This window comes from Amblyomma americanum, chromosome 4, assembly GCF_052857255.1.
Source record: "Amblyomma americanum isolate KBUSLIRL-KWMA chromosome 4, ASM5285725v1, whole genome shotgun sequence".
In the NCBI taxonomy this organism is placed as follows: domain Eukaryota; kingdom Metazoa; phylum Arthropoda; class Arachnida; order Ixodida; family Ixodidae; genus Amblyomma; species Amblyomma americanum.
Window position 1 is genome coordinate 214,869,806 of NC_135500.1, and position 16,759 is coordinate 214,886,564.

The 16,759-nt window shown below is 46.4% G+C and overlaps 1 protein-coding gene across 1 annotated transcript in view; it reads right to left on the minus strand.

The window, feature by feature from the left end:
• Positions 1–468: 468 nt before the first annotated feature.
• Positions 469–16,759, minus strand: part of LOC144129298 (gamma-aminobutyric acid receptor subunit beta-like) — a 33,682-nt gene continuing 17,391 nt past the window's right edge. Inside the window, exons 7-9 of the mRNA XM_077663328.1 lie at positions 12,457–12,609; positions 6,952–7,199; positions 469–4,982 (exon numbers count right to left, since the gene is read on the minus strand). Of these exons, the coding sequence (XP_077519454.1) occupies positions 4,593–4,982; positions 6,952–7,199; positions 12,457–12,609 (791 nt within the window). The 3' untranslated portion in view covers positions 469–4,592. The remainder of the gene's footprint in view (positions 4,983–6,951; positions 7,200–12,456; positions 12,610–16,759) is intronic.

Sequence of the window (16,759 nt, forward strand, 5' to 3'; positions counted from 1 at the left end):
CTGCATCCTTTTCCGAAAGTGTAGTGTTGTGGATTGTGAAAGTGAAATTCATAGAACTGTGGATTTATTAACCACAATTACAGGTTCATTTATCCTATTATTGTAACTATGATCAGTTAACGCCTCCTGATATCAATTACCTTGTACTGGCATCCTTACTGACGCCATTTTCGTACCCTGTCATGCCATTATGGTTCTTAATACCCACAAGTTTACCATATTTCTATTTTAAAATCTTTGCTGAAGTGCGAAATAATTTGCACCAATTAATAATAAATACAAAGTTGAACACGCTGAAGCACCTTACCTTTAAAAAAAAAATCTTGTCATCAAGCCGATTTGCTGTACTTACCGTTGCTCGTCTCAACAGGCGTTACGAATGTACTGTGGGTATCTTCGTACTTTCCTTTGGGTTTCCCTTAACTCCAGCAAAGTTGTGCTGCAAATCACTCTTATTCGCAAGTTCTTCATAAAAACCAGCGTAGAAAAGAGAGCTCGATTTTATTGACGAAATATAAATCTTTATTAGTTTGTGACATCTTATTTCTGCAAGAAAGCCGTTGAATTCATTTCGAAATTGGCATACATTACGCGTAAACAATATGCCAGAGAAAAAGAGGATGAGAGAAATATGCTTGAGTTATCCACCAAAATACGCTCGCGTGCCTCCTTTCTTGACTTCAGATCTACTTCTGAAGTATAGAAACAATGTAGCGTGGCAACAACTATAGGCCGAAAACTGCGATTGGAAATGGAGCTGCATAAACACGAGGTCAGATTAAAAATTTGGTCTAAACAACCTCCCGCTTCTCAACTTTGTTCATGAAGGTTAGGCCTCTTTTACTGACTTCCTCTGATGCACTTGATCACGCGATGAACACTGTAGGCTCTCTGATGCATTTCAGCTTCAGAATGATGAAGCCGCAACGACACCCTGTTCAAGTTTGTGACTGACAGTGTAGTGTATGAAACTAAACACTTTTATTGAACAGCCTAATAAACGTATTGTAGAGTTTCAGAGAATGTTGTTAGATAAATTTATAATCTTGGGTAACGCATCAGAAGACCTATTCGAGTATCTTTTTTGCCTCGTTTTGTTTCTTCTGCTGTGGGAGTAGTAGTGGGGGCATCCCGCAAATTCTTGGCGTCGGCAACTGACACCAAAGGCTGCTGCACCTTCACCCTTAGGCATGTATTTAAGAAAACGGCCCGGAAAAACTCCCCCCCCCCCCCCCCCCCTCCGCCGCCTTAATTGTCTTGGGAGTGCTCTTGTTCGGCTTGCACCTTGTGCTATACAAGAATTCATCTCGGTCTCATCCCGAAAAAAAAAATCCTGGTTAAGCGTGCCTGGCGCCAGGTATGGTCATGTCTACAACAGCAGGGAAGAAAACAGAATGAAAACATACATACAGGCCATAACTCGCGCTTGGAAGCCAGCGTGTGTGTTGTTGTGTTGTTGGAAAACCGACGCCAACAACAGCAAATCAGAATGCCTTGAGAGCTTTGATCGTCAGAAATGCGTGACCATTAAAGGGCGATTCTATGCTCTTATTGGGGACGCAACAGCTCAAGGAGCAGCTGCGGAAGACAGGCAGGCGTAGGTAGCAATAATTAGAAGGCAGCAAGTTCTCCTGACAATGCTAACAAAGCAGCAGTCGAGCCGTGGCAACAGGGAGCGCGGCTGCACAACAGCGACATATTTGCTACGCGTAACTTCCCTTAGGGATTTTGTAGAGCGTCTCGCTTCGTTGGCTGCTACCACGGTTCAAGAAGCTTATTTTTACACCGTGACTGTAACTGTGCACTCCCGAGCCAATGCAAATGTAACGCGCTAAGTTTACCTAAGTGTATCCAGACCCTTCTAAGCAGACACTTGTAGCTCTGCTTCGTAAACTGCACAAAGCTCTCCGCTATGTATACTGTTTCTTGTTAACGCACATTCCCCGCTCCCCTTATCCTATGGGGAAGCGGTTTACGCTGCGAGCAGCATAACTGCAGTTAAGGTGGTTTAGCTTGCTTCGTTTATTTATTTTTAATCCATTAGTGCACATTAACGCTACCGACTTTATGCTTTTGAAGTTTACGGAGACAACAGTTAACGATGGCTAATATTTGGCCCATGGCGCACTCCAAGCATGAATATGCCTCTATGGTAGTAGGCTGCCCTCTGGCGCACCACCTTTTAGGGGCAGGGTATGCTGCCCAAGTACCGGGGTCTGTCGCTAAACACATGGGATGCTCACTCTTGAAACGGAGACGTATCCCCGCCGTAAAGCATAGTATGCGGTTAGGAATGGAAGATGGCTTTTAAACGCGGCACCAGAGGTCTGGAGGTTAGCAAATAAAGTTGGTTGAAAGCTCGCTTAAAATCATCGACATACTAGACGTAGAATGATTCTGCTTCGATTTCCAACCGTAAGCATTCCGTATAGTTGGCGATATCGTCGGCAGCATGCCCTCCCCCCAAAGGGAAGGCGCTAGAGGAGAGCATATGAAAACTGCCTGCTGCATTTAACATTTTTCAAGACTAGCTTTGCTCCCTGGATCTCACCCCAAAGGCTCCCTTACTTTGCATCCTATTGGGCTAGCATGTCCTTTTACTCTAGAGTGCTTGAGGCATTACTGGGGTCGTTAACTGGCTGGCAAATGGAAGACCTAGCAGCTGAGGCTAACACTTCGTTATAAACTTTTACGCCACTTATTATGAAATAGCCTACGACCTTCGGACCTGTTTCGCGAAGAGTGGAATCAAGTCTGCTGCCAACTACACTCTGCATCTCCTGCTTCTATAACGGGAAGATCAAATACTCCAAAGTAAAATGTTTGATGGGAATGCTTCTCACTTCGATAGCACAGACAGGAATGATCTGATATTGTGATGCTTCGTGCATTCAGGTCCGTACAGTGGCGGTACGTTCTAGCGGGTGTGTTCTTCTAGCTACTTAGTAGCAGTTTACACTTTGTACAAACATAGAAATTTGCGCTCAAAACGAAACAACTTTTGACACTTCATTAAAGTCACAAAATGCTTGCAGCTTGCATCACAGCTCAAAAAAGCCTCTGAGGGAGAACACACTTAGATTTTTAAAAATTATTTTGTAGTTGGATACAAGTTATTGTTGTAAAACTGTAAGAAGATTGATGTGACACCTGGCATTGTGTATCGCTAGGAAATTCGTGAAGGCTGCAGCAAAACTCAAATTTGGCGGTAAGTTTTGTTGAGAAGGCATATTTATAGACTTCAGTTCTTGCACAAAGTTCTTGAAGTATTTAGAGATAATTGAATAAGAGGCTTCTAGAGATTAAAAACGATACATACCTGATGTTAACAAGCCGAGTTAGCAATGCTATTTTATGCAGTAATACTTCAGCATCAAAGCCTGAGTTTGACATAAGAATGCGGAATGGCAACGCGTTCACTCTGCAGTATCGGTAATATAGCTCGGCTTGTTTACTTATCGATTCTTTCTTATAGCAGCCAGCCTACTCTCTTAACCAACGTGTTTGGAGAAAGTATGCTTGGATAGACATAACGCAGCCAGATTTAACAAAAACAAACGGTTCGACAATGATACAGGTGCAAGCTGGCCAATATGGTGACCAATGTTATGTGTTCGTCGAGTGTTGACACAAGCACACAAAAGAACTATTCCTTCAGCCCTATATGGCGTCAACAGAAGAACATTTTTTCTATATAGTTTTAGTAACTTCTCTATAGAAACTGCATTTAGAGATATTTACTGCTCCTTTTTTAGGCACCGGCAATGCACGGAAATAAATTAAGCTAAAACAATAAACTTATTAACAAAAAGTTGTTACTTCTGCTTTTATTGTTGTGTGCCACACTGGCATTGTAAAACTAATGTTGATCTACATTAAAAATTTTCCCTTCCATCCCTTGTCACGGCGCAGATACAACACTGGGCCCAGTGACTCAAGCCGTCATGCACACACTGGTCACATATAAACAGTTATTTCGTCACATGTGCCGATGGACACATCAGTGTTGGTCATTCCGAGCTTTTGCTGACTTAAGTACTTTGTCGCGTATAGTTCGGAAGCGAACGCCTGCTCCGGCCGCTGTCAAGTGAAACTCTGGCGGCAAGCGGACAAGAGAAGAACTCAATCGTAAGTATATTTCTTCTTGTTGTTGCTTTAAATGCTAAACCAAGATCTCTTTGTTGCGGTTTTCCAGCGATGATGTAGTGGAGCTCGGGCACGCTAATGGGAGACGACTTGCCGGAGCAAGCAATTCGTAAGTGTCAAGAGGCGCACGTCCTATCAAAAAGAGAGAAGACTGCTGCGCAAGACTTGTGTCAGCCCCGTATGTGATGCAGCAAAATGAAATGCGCTTGCTTTTTCAAGCTAACTGAAAGCGAGATACTCCGCAAATGAACTGAAAGCCCTGGAGATTTTTCCTTGCGTACGGGGAAGTTTCGCGACACGCTGTATGTCGCTACGTGTTTCTCATTCACCGCAGATACGCGGCCCGGAAGCTTGCAGCTTCGGTAAGTAAGCAACGTCGGTTTTGTGGGGTGTTTCCCTCGCGTTTCAGACGGTCCGCAGCCGGCGGGCAGCATCCCCGGCGTCAGTCACATGAGGTAGAAACACCAGTAGACGGCATTGAACACGAGGTACGATATGGGGAAGATGACCCTGGAGTACTTGTCGATCTTGTTGACGTCCTTGATGCGCGGTATGGTGGCCCTGATAGCGCTGGCGCCGCGCCGCAGCGTCTGGAAGACGCGCGGTCGCCGCGCTCCGCCGGGGGCGCCATAGTCGGCGGCGCCGCGAAGCCCGCCACCTCGGTAGCAGGCCGGCAGGGTGCGCGAGTTGTAAGGGAAGCGGCCCGTCATGCGGAACGAGGGCGGGAACTTAAGCTCGCTGTCGCTGCCGGGCGCCGACAGAGGGCGGTGGCGGTTGCGCAGGCACGGGATGGGAGAGAGCCGCACGTCGTGCAGCTCGATTATCTCTTCGTTGTTCTGTGGGGGAGAGAGGCATACATGTCACTAACATGGAAACAGTAGGATTCAGCGTGAGACAGAGTGCACGAGCTCCAGTCAGGCCACACTGAGACATAGTGCACAATGCGCATGCACACTGCGCTGGCGAAAGATCAAGGGAAGGTGCAGAAAAAGAAGCACTGATCGCAAAGGCTGTAAGTAGGGATGAATATATGTACCGGTGGGATCAAGGCAAAAGAGACCGCTCAGTTCACGCTGAAGAACAAATTATGTTTTGTTTTAAAGCCCGAGCGTTAGTACCACCATCCCGGAAAAAATTGTCCGGCGTCGGCTTTGGCGACCGTTTGAAGCCTCGCAGCCACGCAGATGATATGTGGCGCCTTGAGGGAGCGGGCGAGACAGAGGAGCCCTTTTCCGGCAGTCTCCAGAGACGCAACATAGGTGGGCCACCTCGGTCACGTGACCTTTGGCGTCCACAACTTGACCACCGGATTGTGAGTAAACTTACCACCGTGGTAGGTGGCGGTTAAACAAATGATTGGCGAAGAGCGGTTGCTCGGGAGGACCAACCAGGGTCTCACAAACCCCGTGGCTTTGTTTGAAACAGCAACTTGCCGAAACAGTGGCGCATCGCTTAACCGCTGCACCACTGCGCCAGGAGTGGTATGAAAACTCCCAGGGATCTACGAATGTAAAGTTGAGATTGACCAATTCCGCATATATGGTCATTAACAAATTAAACCTATCCCGTCATATCCTTGAGGCAGAGCTTAAATGTCCACCCCAGTTTTAACAGAAGCTGCGTTTTCTTTCGTGCGATTACAATTTTGGCTCATTTGAAACTGATGTACAGGACGGTACAATTTTGCCTTTTGAAGACTTCTTTACACTGTGTCCCTACTACTGACCGAAGTATTACGCCTGAGTTCTATTCGTTGCTGCAAAACCTTGTACAAGGGGCCAAAGCCTCGTCAGGCTCTTAGCCTTTAGCCTTGGCCTCCTCTTAGGCACTGTCTGGGGAACAAATAAAGGAAAAAAATAACTGACTGGTGTGCCACTTTGTTTAGACAATGAAGATGGATGGGGATATAGGAGAACGTTAAACGAATGACTGCAAACGAGTCTCACCAAGAAACCCTGAAAGTGAGTTCATGTAATGGTTTGGTTAATGGTTTGGGTCTGGGGGTTTGACATCCCAATGCGACTCAGGTTATGCGAGAGGCCGTAGTGGAGGGTTTCGGATAATTTCGACCATCTTCGATTCTTTAACGTGCACTGACATCGCAGAGTACCACCGACAGCACGCTTAACACGAACGCTCGATTGCGCGTCCTGAGCTGATATTACAGCCCCTGAGCGCTGGGCGCTGAGTCCGAGACCATGCTGCACGGTGTGTTTGCGGCGGTTGGAGACAGTTTATGCCCTGCTTACGCCTTAATATTGGCTCTGACACAGCGGCATACACCCAGCTGCGCTAATCTCAATGGAAGACACGCGCTCGAGCGTCCGAATTAAGCGTGCTGACGGTGGTACACGGGCCTCTAGCATTTCACCTCCATCGAAATGCAACCGCCAAGGCCGGGATCCAAGACCGCGTCTTTCGGGCCTGCAGCCGAGCGCCTTAACCACTGAGCCACCGCGGTGGCTTTTTGACTTAATGATTGTATTCTTAATTATGCATACAACATGAGAGTATTGTGGTGTTTATCCGTCAAAATCAAAACGGCGTAGAAAGAATCAAAACAAACTTTCCTTTCGCGCTTGGGGAATAAATGGTTATTCTCAAGGGGGGGAACAAAAACAAAATGTATTCGTTCACATTGCATATACCTATCGACACAGTCACACGAGTCTGCTACGAGTCTGCTACACGAGTCTGCGTTGCCCCGTTGGCGTTCTTTATGGCTCTCTTCTCTTCTGCAACCCTTCCTTCGTGCTCCCATAGAAGAGGGGAGAGAGAGTGAGAGAGAGAGAGAGTAGTTCTCACCGGGTAGAGAGGCTCTCCCTGTGGAGGTGGCGGCGGAGGAATCTTGGCATCCTTGCTCTTCTTGGGCTTCTTTTTGGCCCGAGCCCCCCAGTAGGTGTAGTTGACGGCCGCGTACTCGAGCAGCGCCGCGAAGACGAACACGAAGCACATGACCAGGTAGATGTCGATGGCCTTCACGTACGAGATCCTGGGCAGCGAGGACCTCACTCCCGTGCTGATGGTGGTCATGGTCAGCACCGTCGTTATGCCTGGTCGGGCCACAGGGTGGGAGAGAGCCGGCAACGAGATGCTTCCTTTAACCAATGGTTGGCCACTGAATGCGTTCTTTCTACACTACACTACCCATGCCACCACTTGTCGTGCACTGCCGTGAGGCATTCGCTGGGTCATTTTGTTATCTGACTGGAGCTACTGTTACTCAAAAGTCGAGTGATTACCTTCCTTCTTCTTTTGCCAGTGAACGACGTGCTATTGCAGATCCTGCACTGGTCCCCGAATGTGAGAATCGGAAATTTTCTTTGTGTGCTTAATCACATTTTTTTTTTCCTTTCCGCTAAGCGACTCACAAGTGGGCACTCCAAACGTGCGGCAGGTGAGTAGTTTTGGCCAACCTGTCAGAGCCGACAAGCGGGTGCGTGCAGCTTCAGGCACTGCCAGACAAAAGCGAGATCGATAAGCGATTACGCAGAGACCATTCTGAGTGCAGCAAGGACAGCGCATGCGCAAGAGAGATTGAAGCACAACGCGAAGAGCATTAAGTTATTTTCGGAAGAATTTTTATGACTTTTTGAAAAATAAGATACGCCGACCAGTGAAGAAAGGGTCGTTATTGACGTTTCGGCTTCCACACGGAAGCCTTGTTCACAATGAATTCATAACCAAACAAGGGTCGTTTAAATATGGTCGAATAATCGGCGCAAGGAGCGTGCGTATATCGGGTTTAGATTACCGTCGTTCCGGTTTAACGTGTGTGACGTAGTTTGTATGATTAGGGATTCCAAAGGTGAAAAGGCTTGTAAAGGTGCAGGACACACTGCCAAAGGAAAGATTGCCCGGAGTTGTCTACGAAATCCCCTGCGCAGACTGCAACGGTGTGTATATCGGGGAAACTGGAAACTGCCGGAAGCGATTACAGCAGCACGCTCGGGACGTAAAGAATGGAAACATTCGCAACAACGCCTTAGCGGAGCACGCTGTCGTGAATGGTCACAAAATTTACTGTGACAAGGCAAGGATCATCGCAACCGAAAAAAATAGCAGCATCACGACTTCATTTGGAATCCCTAATCATAAAGACTACGTAACACACGTTAAACCGGAACGACGGTAATCTAAACCCGATATACGCATGCTCCTTGCGCCGATTATTCAACCATATTTAAACGACCCTTGTTTGGTTATGAATTCATTGCTAACAAGGCTTCCGCGTGGAAGCCGAAACGTCAATAACGACCCTTTTTTCACTGGTCGGCGTCTCATATTTTTCAAATGTACGCTCCCGGCCAGACGGGTTTCCGTCACACGCTCAACTTCATCGCCCTTCGCCAGGCGTATGGCCAGGAATCCATCACCGAGATCCGAAAATATGTCAACCTTAACTGCCGTGTCACTTCATTCAGGAACCATCTTAAGTTCAACCTCACATGTAAATCCGCAACCTAGTTCCCCGCTCCTTACGACTCAGCAGACCTGTGTCTACGCCTTTAGGGCGCAGTGTGGTCGTAAAGGCGGAACGACAGCTTCTACAAGCTAAGATCCTGGACTGCAAAGAGAAAATTCGTGCTTTGGAGAACGATGCCTTCTATGGCCGGCGCCGCCTGGAGCACCACTACCCCAGCGTATTCGCCAGCATCCAGTTGCATGCGAATCACAAGTCTGACCTTCAACGCAAGAGAGGTGAGCTCGCCCACGACAATAAGCTGACCAAGCTTCTTTCCGAGCAATCAGTCAAAACTAAGGTGGCCTCAAGAACCACAGTGCATAACTTATCGTCGTACAGACCGAGCCAAGCTGAAAGGAATGTGCTGAATCTTGGGTTGAATGTCAACATAGGACCAGCACCGGACAAGAAGAAACTAGTATGCGCGGTGGAATATGCGGTCAGTCAGGTCGAAAACACTCGCCGCGAAGAGGCCCTCACCCGAGTGGTGGGCGTACTAAACGCTGTTCATCGCGGACCTTCCCGCTCTGCGTTGTCACGTGTAGAACGGGACGCTATCAAGAGTCTCCGTGAGAATGAACACATTGTGATTCTACCAGCAGATAAAAGCAATGCGACTGTTCTCATGGACAAGGCCTACTATGAAAAGAAGATGCTATCTCTTCTGGAAGACGATGAAACCTATGTCCGCCTCAAGAAGGATCCGACACTAAAGCTGGAAAGAGAATTCCAAAAGCTGCTGTCCGACGTTTTTCTGGCCGTTCCTCCGAACCATGAGGCTCTCTGCTACAAACTGCTTAGCCACAATGGATCCGCACCTGCTTTCTATGGATTGCCCAAAATCCACAAGCCAGACGTTCCTTTGCGTCCCATCGTGGGTTACACTCGCTCCCCCCTGCATAACCTCTCGAAGTTCTTGCACCAGGTCCTTTCTCCGCTCGTTGGCCAGAGTCCCAGTCACGTCCGCAATTCGTTCGCCTTTGTCGAGAAGAACCGCAGCACCTCAATCGATGAAGATGAGGTGATGGTGTCGTTTGGCGTTAAGTCCCTGTTCACGAGCGCCCCGATAGACCTTGCTGTCAGCGTTTTCACCACTGCCCTCGAGGCTGATGTAACTTTGTCGGAACGATCACCGATAGGCGTACCGGACCTGCGCAGGCTTCTAAACTTCTGCCTAAAGAACACGTACTTCGTTTTCATGGGCAACTTTTACAAACAGGTGCACGGGACCCCCATGGGCGCCTCAGTTTCGGTTACGGCTGCCAATCTCACCATGGAAAAGCTGGAACAGCGGGCGTTGGCCTCCTTTGTCCCTTCCCCGAAGGTATTTTTCCGCTACATCGACGACTGCTTCTGCATCATCCAAAAGCGCGTGGTGAGGAAGTTTCTGGACCATCTTAACAGCCTGGAAAGAGCCATTCAGTTCACCATAGAAGAATTTGACGGCAAACTACCATTCCTTGACGTCCTCGTTTCACGGGAAGGCCAGGGTCTATCTTTCAGCATATACCGAAAGGAGACGCACACTGGCCGCTACCTATATTTCAACTCGGTGCACCCTGCCAGCCATAAGAAGGCCGTTGTTAGCACGTTACAGCAGCGTGCGAAAAGGTTGTGCACAAGGCCGTAGGATGCGACCCTGGACGCAAAAAAGGTACGGGATGACCTCAGAAACTGTGGATACCCTAGGCGCTTCGTCGACGAGGTAGAACGTCAGCTGTCAAAACAAGGACAACCGGACGCCCGCCCTCCGCTCAAGAAACGGGCTTCTGTGCCATATGTGTCGGGTACAAGTGAATGCCTGGCACGTGTCCTACGGGAATATGACGTGCAGGTGGCACATGTCCCGGCCAGAAAGATGCGCCATCACTGCCAAAGGAAAGATTCCCCGGAGTTGTCTATGAAATCCCCTGTGCAGACTGCAACGGTGTGTATATCGGGGAAACTGGAAACTACCGGAAGCGATTACAGCAGCACGCTCGGGACGTAAAGAATGGAAACATTCGAAACAACGCCTTAGCGGAGCACGCCGTCGTGAATGACCACAAAATTAACTGTGACAAGGCAAGGATCATCGCAACCGAAAAAATAGCAGCATCACGACTTCATTTGGAATCCCTAATCATAAAGACTACGTCACACACGTTAAACCGGAACGACTGTAATCTAAACCCGATATACGCACGCTCCTTGCGCCGATTATTCAACCATATTTAAACAACCCTTGTTTGGTTATGAATTCATTGTGAACAAGGCTTCCGTGTGGAAGCCCAAACGTCAATAACGACCCTTTTTTCACTGATCGGCGTCTCTTATTTTTCAAATGTACGCTCCCTGCCAGACGGGTTTCAGTCACACGCTCAAATTTAATTTTTATGACTACTTCGCATTTAACAGTATAACGGTCAGCCGTTTTTCACTATCAAAAAGGGCGACGGACGACATCACAAGCCCGAAAACGGCACGAGCGCTCCCTTCATACTAGTGCCCAATTCAGACGTATAGCACTTTTGTACTCTGTAACACGAACGCGAATGCGAAAAAAGGTCAAGTATCTTAGGCAGTAGTGATGACGCGCATCAAATTAAAAAATACCCGCTAAATTGGTCGTGAAAGCCCCTTTTTTATATTGAAAACAGTATCCTATTGTCAGAAAAGGATGATGCATCTGCGATTGCTCATCAGTATCTTTTACGAGCTCTTCATGTAAAATCAAAATATCATAGCAAATAAATCTTAATAAGTATGCCTATTTTGATATATTTTGATAAAGGTGCATCAGGGTTTTCTTTGCAATCATGATTAAGTACAAAGGCGTGAACGTGCGAGTAAAGCACCAGATACAAGTTCATTCACAAGTCGTGTAGTTGTTCACAGTTTGCTCTGTCGAGGATTTTATTCCGTGCATGCACATTAACTGCTCCAACAGTCTTCCATGAGGTCGTTATAGCGGGATGTGAGCAAATTAAACGTCTCCCTATAGGCCTGAAAGATTTAGTCCTAGCCAAATGTTTATGGAAATCCCCTATAGTGAAGTATATTGGTAATAATTAAGTAATTACTCAGTAGCATCCACCAAGCGTAGCCGCACGAAGTGTACGTCTGTGATTGCTTTACAGTTTTTCTTTGTAGCCTTATGTATGTGTTTGGGTGAATCATTTGATTAATTACTCCTTTATTACATGCGCTCTAATCACGAATACGCCTATGCGAAACTAAAAAGTGAGCAAGCTGTCCTCTAGCGAACACTCTTTTATAAAAGGGACTGAGCTACTGGATAGTTAACTTCATTTTTACTCCGTTCCGTTTATAGTGTACAGTCTTAAGGGACAGTTTCCTATTCATAGCGGTGTTGTGAATTGCACGGAGCAGCGAATAAAACAACCGGAGAATAGTGTTGCCCTCGTTGGCAACCAAAACGAAGATATAAGGAAGGTGTGATTTCTTGTTTAAACATAAGCAGTGGTCAAAGTAAGAAGGGTTATTTTTCTGGGAACAGTTACCTGCCATTCAGTCATGTCTGGTCAAGCTGCGAGAATTCGTCGGACCCGCATAGCTGCTACGTTCACAAGGGAGCAGAAAAAATTAATACCAAAAATCACCTCGCTGTACCCTCAACGTGCATCAGGTCTCTGTGATGCGGCTTTGCTGAGCTCTAGCAGAGGCAAATTCCTTAACACTACAGGATCATGGTTTTTACAGTGCGACTTAGAACAATGTCAGCTTTAACAAGGAACAATGTCGAAGTGTAGAAAATGGGAGTTAGGGAGCGTTCCGATCGCACCTGTCTCCAAGGCAGCAGGAGAAAGACTGCTACATACGGTACCACCATCGACCATACTCACCAAGAGCAACACGCGCAGATGTTGCTTCGTGGTTAATCCAAAAAGATACCCAAGACAGCATTACAATCAAAATTGATGGAAGATATGTCTGGAAGATAAAGTATCCGATGTTCCTCTTGAGCTCGAAGCTTAGCGATAGTCGTTGATATGTTCCTGTAAAAAAACAACAAAAAAACGTGAAGTAGTAGCTGATGGGCGCGTGCTTCTCACAATGCATTTTAACTGGGAACATGAGCTTATAGCCAGAGCTTAATTCTGTGATAGACAAATCAAGTGCCCGTCTTGGGAGAGTTCAGGTCTGCACTGTATTAAGTGATTTTCGACACATGGCATGCATGAAATACTTCATACTAATGCCCAATTCAGACGTATAGCACTTTTGGGCCGTGCTTCTCACAAGTCATTTTGACTGGGAACATGACGTTATTGCCAGGGCTCAATTCTGTGGCAGACAAATCAGGTGCCCGTCTTGGAAGAGTTCATGTTTGCACTGCGTCAAATGATTTTCGACACATGGCATGCATGAAATAGGGTGTCATATGCCATCTGCGCTTTTGTGGCTGGCAACAAGAGATTTGCAACCGATACGGAATCTCTAAGGAGCCTGAATAAAGGATATTTTTGAAATATAAAGTTTGACGAAATCTCGTCTGGTCGGGTAGCAAGTTCATATTAGTAACAAAAGAAGAAAAACGTCGACCAAAAGAGTGGGTCAAAAATAGACGTTTCGGCTTCCGTACGGAAGCCTTGTTCACTGAAAACTTCGCTAGCAGAGCGCTGCTTAAGACCATTTCAATAATCGTCCAAGGCATCTTGCATAGGTACGCGGCAGATTGCCAGCGCTGCGATTAAGCGTCTTTTTTTTCTCGTCTGTGTCAGCAGGCGTCTATTTTTTTTTAGCCAAACCTTTGGCCGGCGTTTTCCTTTTTTGGTACTAATATAAAGGATACATTTTTTATGATATCGAATCTTAAACTTGCAGTAAACAAGTAATAGGAGGTCATTTCTCAGTGAAAGCCGTCAGTATCTGAAAGTCCGTGGTTCCCCACTGTTTTTGTCCCAGCAGGTGTACAACGCTAACTTCACTCTGACTGTGAAATTACGTGGTCGTTTATTTAGACTGCAAACACAAAAGAGCAGCCTAAAAACATCCCCCTTCGTTCGCAGTTGAGAGACAGAAATTTTTGCCCTTTAAGAATTTTCACAAACTTAATGTCTTCTTAACATCTAGCGGACGTGGCACTGCTTTCTACGCGGCTTTCTCATCAACTGACCTATTCTCATCATCGTGATATACCTCACCAAAATAAAGCGCACGAGGCCTTATAACGAGAAGAGGGCATCAACTGACCTATTCTCATCATCGTGATATACCTCACCAAAATAAAGCGCACGAGGCCTTATAACGAGAAGAGGGCATTGACAATAGCACGTCTAACATCACTACAAACAAATAGATAAGTAATAAGGCTCTACCAATAAAAATTAATTCAGCTGAGTTCATACATCTGCACAGTTATTTCATTGAGATCTCCACTGCGCAAGTAAGCACTCATTTGGAGGGTACCACAATCATGCATCCACTAAAAACAGCAAACATTGGTCTCGTTCGTTAGTGAAGAAAAGCAGCGGAAAGAAAAATCCGGCATTGGTGGTGTTTTTGCTTATGTGATTTTGGTCGCATTCTTTTCGTACAGTTGAAAGATGAATCTGTAACCCCTTTTAGGAAATCGTCCGCATTGTTCATCTCGACTAAAGTCGAGAGTTGGACGAAAACTCGTCTGGTCGGGGACAATCCAAGGCTCTTTTTACCGACAACTTCAGGGCACCCAAATGGGCGCCTCTATCTCAGTGACCATCGCGAATCTGACTGTGGAATTTGTCGAGCGCCGTGCCCTTGAAACATTCCCACGACCACCAAGAATATTCCTTAGATATGTAGATGACTGCATTTCCTTCATTTGGAAAGTTGGTATGGTGGCCTTTTCGTCCAATTTAAATTCCATCGAAGAAGCGATTGATTTCACCGTTGTAGTAGAAGTGAATGGTGCGTTGCCCTTCCTGGATGTATTGGCAAAATGAAACAGTGGAAATCCATCATCACCCACACCGGAAGATACCTCAACTTCAAACCTTTTCCCCCGGCAACTCCAAATAAATCTGTCGCCATAACCTTGTTCAAATGCGCAGAACGCATATGCACTTTCCATGAAGATCGGGCAGTGGACTTTGATACTGTACGGAAAGAACTCGCGCGCAACGATTATCCAGCTGCTTTAGTGGCATCTGTAGAAAAGCAGTCATCTTGGCCGACGCGTGAAGCTCCCGTGTTGTCCCCTCTGAAACGTGCTGCTGTTCCCTACACATCCGGAATAAGCGAACCCTCGGAGCGCATTCTGCGCACATTCCAAGTTCACGCTGCCCACACCCCCCAAGAAAACTGCGGCATGCGCTATAGTTATCGTCAAAGACGTTCTCCCAAAAGAAAAGTACCCTGGCGTTGTTTACAGCGTCCCGTGCTTCGGTTGTGACAGCGTCTACGTCGGCGAGACTGGTGATTTAAAAGGCGCCTAAAAGAGCACTGTAATGATGTTAAAGCCGGAAAAGTGAACTCTAACGCAATTGCCGAACACTCCGTATCAATTGGCTACGATATTGACTGGGGTAGGCCACACGTGCTGGCAACTGAAAAGAATCTGTACCATCGCCTTCACCTCGAATCATTATTCATTCAAATGACAAATCGCACCCTCGATCGCAACAATGGAAATCTAACCCCTGTATATGCATGCTCCCGGCGCCCTCTTTCCAAGCGTATTTAATCCCGATGCCACTACCTAATTCTCATTGTGAACAAGGCTTCCATACAAAAGCCGAAACGTCGGTTTGTTGTTTTTTGTTTTTAATTTTTGTCGGCGTCCCCCTTTTTAAGTATTATTCATCTCGACTAATTGTGTAATTTCGTTCGACACGAATTAAAAAAACTCAAGAATACTACACTGAAAAGGAAATATCTCTCAAACTGTTACCTCCGCTCTGTTACGAGTACGCGGAACTCAGCCACTCATTTATCCACGTTAATTTTCCTGCTCTTGTCTAGAAAGAGGGCTGTAATCTTTTATGTTGCTTATTTGTGACCTACATTACTAAATAGTCCCTGCACAGTTTTCATAACGATATCTCTTCGCTGCTTTCAGGGCTTTAAAAGAGCACATTTTGGTTCGATATAAAAATGAACACTAAAATTGTATTTAACCAATGGAGAAGGCAGAGCTATGATTTCGAAACACAATTGTCGATGGCAAGCATGTATTTTTTTTTCTGAAAGTCAGGTTCATGACAGGCTGCTTGTGTTCCACGCAGAAGGAAAATTAAAAAAAAAACTCTTTGAGCAAGAATTCCTCATTATTTAGGTCCTTATATAATTGTCGTTAAACGCCTCCACGTGCAGAGCCCTCATTATGCAAATCTCCGGTCTCAACTACGCTTCCCGTGGAGCTGTGACATGCGGCCCTCAGGCCCCAAAATTTCAGCCTTTGTTCCGAAAGCATGTGCCACCTTGACGAGTCAGCTTCAGCATCAGACTTATTTTCCAACCAAAATAATCCAAAAGGCATCGTCCCAAGACGGTACTAATTCTTTGCGAAAACAAAAAGAGGCAAAGGTCCCTAAATCTGCGGGAATTTCGGACAGACGTCAGCTGCCGTGAACAACGCACAAGAAGCCGGGCGCCGCACGCTTTGATCCCCATTTCTACGCGTTTTTTTTTCTTTTGAGGATATGTAACAATGGTATTGAATATAGTATCCTCTCAGTAGCTGTCTCGGAGTGATCCGGAAGTGGCGACAGTTCAGAATTTATGCAGAAAGAGGCACGTGACGCTTTTCGTTTCCGCAAATACTGGGGACGAGGCCTTTTGATTGATTTTGGTTGGAAAACAAGCCTCGCGGAGAAGTTGACTTACAGATTTCCGCAAATGGTCCATTAAGCGCTGTCTATTTTTTTTTGTGTGTGTATGTTTTCATTCACATCCCATCTCTTTCCAGACGTTGGCGATCTTACAACAGCCGGTTACTCACCGTCAGAATCAAGCAATACTTCGGTGTGGAAATTGAAGAGCAGCAATTTTCCAGCTTGCCTCTATCTTTGAATGGGAGTCAATTAACTTGCGCCCCGTACGAGGCGAAAATACCGAGGTGGTAATAGAAGGCATAGAAGATGCGCTTCCCTATAGCAAAACACGTTGTGGGGCTAGTTGGTGAAGCATAGTTTCTCGAAGTTCTTAATAGCGCTACAAAAAACA